Source organism: Plectropomus leopardus, chromosome 16 (genome assembly GCF_026936395.1).
Source record: "Plectropomus leopardus strain MGB_pleo_1.0 chromosome 16, ASM2693639v1, whole genome shotgun sequence".
Taxonomy (NCBI): Eukaryota; Metazoa; Chordata; class Actinopteri; order Perciformes; family Serranidae; genus Plectropomus; species Plectropomus leopardus.
In genome coordinates, this window is record NC_142191.1 from 87,501 (window position 1) to 92,500 (window position 5,000).

Consider the following 5,000-nt stretch of genomic DNA (forward strand, 5'->3'; position numbering starts at 1 on the left):
AAACATTACAATTAATTAAAATGGAATTGCAGAAGAACTGAGTACGTTTGTGTGCATGTGTGCGCACGTGCGCGCGCGTGTGTGTGTGTGCATATGTGTGAGTATATTGCATTTGCTCACATTCTAATAAATGCACTAATAAACACTGAAAAGCATTACAATTAATAAAAATGGTTAATAAAATAAGATAAAAAATAAAATAGATATAATAAAATAATAAAATAATAATAAAATTAATAAAAAAAGTTTGCATGATTTGATTTTATTTCTGTTTCAGGTCTTAGAGTCGTGTGTGTGTGTGCATGTGTGTGTGTTTTAGCAGCCAACTGGGTTTTTAGAGCAGAGCAGTTGGAGGAGAAGTTGGTCAGCAGCCAAACTGGTGGCTGGAGTCAATTAAGTCGGCAGCAGCAGTCAGGGAGGAGCATGAGGCTGAAGTCTGGTGGTAATTTTCCTCCCTGATAGCAAACACACTGAGACATTTAGTACTTTAACCCTTTAAAACCTGCACTAATGGCCTGATTTCTTTCAAAACATGAACAAAGTTACAAGTTACAAGAAAATTACCTAAAATTTAGTAAAAAAAAAAAAATAGATATACACATAAAACAGTTAAAAAAAAATACTAATTTCTATCAATACAGTTTTCAGGAAATTTTTTGTAACTTTTTAAATTATTATTTACTTCTAAGAATTTCTACTTTTATCTCTCTCTCTCTCTCTCTCTCTATTCTTAAAATGTAATTTTTCGGGTCATTTCTTTGGCACCCTTTCCTGATTTCTTGGAGTTTTTGGGATTTCTGTCACGGAGCTGCTTAGTGTCTTTTAAAGCCACATTTTCAAAAGAAATCACTACAATTTTCTCATATTTTCAAGGGTTAAATGCATGTGGCAGGTGTCTGAAAGGGAGCGTGTGCAGCCCGGAGGTCAAGTGACTGCGTGTACTCACTGCAGCTGAGCGTGGTGTCGGTGTGCGCCATGGTGGATGGGATGCTCCAGTGGCTGTTGTCCCAGTCGATGACGTTCCCCACTGCGTCGCAGTTCAGTGCGTTGAGCTGCTGCACCGTCATGGCATAATCCCACAGCCGCAAGTTGTAGATGTTCCCGCTGAAGCTGTGCTGCCCTGCACGCGCACACACACACACACACACACACACACACACACACACACACACACACACACAAACATACACACACACACACAGTTTTCAGTGATCTCTTTTCATCTCCCACAGTGCAGCTCTGGAGACGTCCATCCATACTGAAACTGGTCTTTACTGGGTAGATTGGGAAATCTGAATTCTGGCTGACGTTTATCTTCTCTTTTAGAAGCAGAAAAAAGTCTGATTGGGATCTGAGTCTATTCTACAAGAGGAACTGAAAGGCTGAATTCTAACTCAAAGTGTGCAAAACTCTTTTCAACAAACAAACAGCTGATAGATGTGTCAGAGATCCTTAATTCATTACTTCCAGTAAGAATGAAAAGATAAACCTCACCTCCTAAGCGGAAGCGTCCTCCAGCAGGGACAGAGTGTCCCGTGGAGGAGGAGCAGGTCTTGGCCCAGTAGTTCCTGTTGAAATAAACCGCCACCCGGCCGTTTGATGAAGTCCACAGGAAACAGAAAGGCTTCATGGTAGAGGTGAAGTCAGAGGAGGAGATGATGGAGTCAATGGGACACGTCACTCCGTCAACAATCATCTTCATACCGGACTGATCGGAGCCCAAACTCAGAGCCACGCCGCTGCTGCTGTCCGAGTAGGTGAAGATCCACTCTTTCTGTTCAGAGACGGAGAAAACAGGTTCACCACCACTTATTGACCACTGATACTCGACTTATGGCCCGAGGGCCAATCTGGCCCCCAGACATTTTCTGATTGACAATCAAAATTAAAGTGATTCACACTGTGAATTGTTTTTGACCTTTTAGTATCCACAAGGTGCCAGAGAGCATAAAACAGAATCAAAATAGAGCTTGTTGATCAAAAAAAGAGCCCCAACAGAGGGCCTAGCTAAGACCCTAATATCCTAAAATCCTAGAAAAGCCCTAAAATCCTAGAAATGTCTGTCAATCCTTGAAATATCCTAAAATCCTAGGAACATGTATGGAGCTGCTGTGACCGGCCTCCTGTAAAGTAAAGCCAGTTGAGTTTTTCTGTTCCATTAAAATACTTCTGATTTCAAACAAGTCTTCAGGGTCTTCAGTGACTCCACGGTGCCGCCTTCAGGCTGGGTGCTGGTACCTGTTTGTGGCGGCTGCGCTCCAGCTCAAAGCAGAGCGTCAGGTGAGTGAGCGGCGGGATGGACACAGAGGTGGAGACCTCGGTGACTTGGCCATTGCCTCCAGATATGGTGACTTTCTGGTTCCTCAGAGCGACAGCAACTGGAGAGGAGAGCCGAGAGGGAGGGACGAAAAGATGGAGGGCAAAAGGAGGAGGGAAGAAAGATACAAAGAGCAAAAAAAATAAGAAGAATAAGAAAAGGAAGTGAGTTAGTAGACGATCAGGACAGAAAGCAAGTACGTTTAAAAAAAAGGAGTATGGGCAAAGAAATGAGAATGATGGGGAATAAAACAATACAAAAGAGAAAAAGAGAAAGTATAAAAAAAGAATAAAAGATGAATTGATTAGGAAATGATAAAAGGAAAGAATGAAAGGAATAATGAAGGGATGAGCAATCAGATAGAAGACAGACAGATGGAGGAGTGAAAATACATGATGAGAAAGAAAATGAACATAAGTGACTGAAAATCTTTTCATCCGTCTTTGTTTAAATTTTCTGACTCTAACGTTCAATTTTAAGTGAAAAAATAATTCTGAAAGTAGAGAAAATTTTATATATATATTTTTTTCTCCATGGAACAAAAGTTAAATTTTGGAAACTTTGGCTGACACAAACAAAAACATCGGCACCAGTATATCTGTCGTTCACTCCGGCATCACAACCAACGGCAGCCGCTGGTCGACAGCAACACACTGCCAACCGGTGTGCGATGGGAAAACACACAAACACACACACACACACACACACACACAAACAAACACACACAGAGGCTCCAAATGTTGCTGTGGGAGCGTCCATATCATCCTCTGGAGGACCACAGTTCGCTGCCGTTTTATTTAATTTATGGGAACCATCAGTAGAGCAAAACAAAATCCACCTGTCCCGGTCAGGTAATCTGCAAGCAGCAGCTTTGGTGCTGCTATGATGCTGCTATGATGCTGCTCTGATGCTGATATGATGCTGATATGATGCTGCTCTGATGCTGACATGATGCTGATATGATGCTGCTCTGATGCTGCTCTGATGCTGACATGATGCTGATATGATGCTGCTCTGATGCTGACATGATGCTGCTCTGATGCTGCTCTGATGCTGCTCTGATGCTGACATGATGCTGATATGATGCTGGTTATGATGCTGCTCTGATGCTGACATGATGCTGATATGATGCTGCTATGATGCTGCTATGATGCTGCTATGATGCTGCTCTGATGCTGCTCTGATGCTGACATGATGCTGATATGATGCTGCTCTGATGCTGACATGATGCTGATATGATGCTGCTCTGATGCTGCTCTGATGCTGATATGATGCTGCTCTGATGCTGCTCTGATGCTGACATGATGCTGATATGATGCTGTTATGATGCTGCGATGATGCTGCTCTGATGCTGCTCTGATGCTGACATGATGCTGACATGATGCTGCTATGATGCTGCTCTGATGCTGCTCTGATGCTGACATGATGCTGATATGATGCTGCTATGATGTTGCTATGATGCTGCTCTGATGCTGACATGATGCTGATATGATGCTGCTATGATGCTGCTCTGATGCTGACATGATGCTGATATGATGCTGCTATGATGCTGCTATGATGCTGCTCTGATGCTGACATGATGCTGATATGATGCTGCTATGATGCTGCTATGGCATGTAGTTGAGTGTTTGACATGTGTCTGACTCAGAGATGCACAAGACAACATCAGCCCACCAACAGCCAGTAAAAAGCAGCCGACATCAGTGGAATCATTTCCCGTTGGTTCCCGTATGACAGGAAAGAGACGCACTGCAGAGCTGTTACCGACTCAGGTGCTGCATGTCGTTAAAGATGCGGTGTCCATAGATACAGATGAGAAGCCTGAAAACTATCCACCACGTCTGTGTTACCAGCCGCCTCATCTGGACACGCCTCGTCTCAGAGACCTGGAGGGGACATCGTCTGACTCCACTTTGACAGACCGACGGTCCAATCATTTCAAATCAGCCAACAACATTATCTGTTAACAGGAACTGATGCTAAACAATGGCTGCATGATTTCAGATCATTTTCAAAACTCAACTGTTTCAGCTGCAGAACTGACTGCAAGGGCAGAGGGATGTCGTACGCTGTAAAACCCTCTGAGGCAAACCATGTTTTGTGATAACGGGCTCTATAAATAAAATTGACTTGACTTGACTGTAAGCCCTCTACATTTCTCAATTTGCCTTTGTTCATTTTTTTTTTGCTAAAATCAAAGCAAAACTGTTTTTAAGAAGGAGAAAAATCAGTTAAAATCTTAAATGGAGTTTGGTGTTATTTTTAGACTGTATCACCCAGTTCTAATCTTTACTCCCTAAACCAAAGTCAGAGCGTGATGTTAGTCAAAATAACTGAGCTGAACAAACAGCCAGGATCAGGGTTAGTCTGCATGTTAGCCTGCATTAGTTCAGCTCGGTTTGGCTTCATCCTGAACCTACCGTGTCTGTAGCTAACACTGAACCCTCTCTTCTGCACGCTGAAGTCGGAGGTAAACGACAGCTCCATCAGATTCCCCGTCGAGTTTAGCGTCAGCCCGTTGGCGGTCGGACCGCAGAACCTTACGTCCGTGTTTCCCGTGTTCACCACCACGCGGTCGTAGATGCAGCCTGGCGCCTCTTCCAAGTCAAAGTCAAGGAAGGAGAGCTGGATGATGAAACCGGTCGGGGCCTGCATGGTCCACCTGCAGGCCTGAGAGTTGGGG

General features: G+C 43.6%; 1 protein-coding gene across 1 annotated transcript in view; it reads right to left on the minus strand.

Moving 5' to 3' along the window:
- The window catches only part of adgrg6 (adhesion G protein-coupled receptor G6), a 99,521-nt gene that overhangs the window by 64,557 nt on the left and 29,964 nt on the right, over positions 1 to 5,000 (minus strand). Inside the window, exons 3-5 of the mRNA XM_088089028.1 lie at positions 2,239 to 2,378; positions 1,495 to 1,774; positions 947 to 1,120 (exon numbers count right to left, since the gene is read on the minus strand). Of these exons, the coding sequence (XP_087945154.1) occupies positions 947 to 1,120; positions 1,495 to 1,774; positions 2,239 to 2,378 (594 nt within the window). The remainder of the gene's footprint in view (positions 1 to 946; positions 1,121 to 1,494; positions 1,775 to 2,238; positions 2,379 to 5,000) is intronic.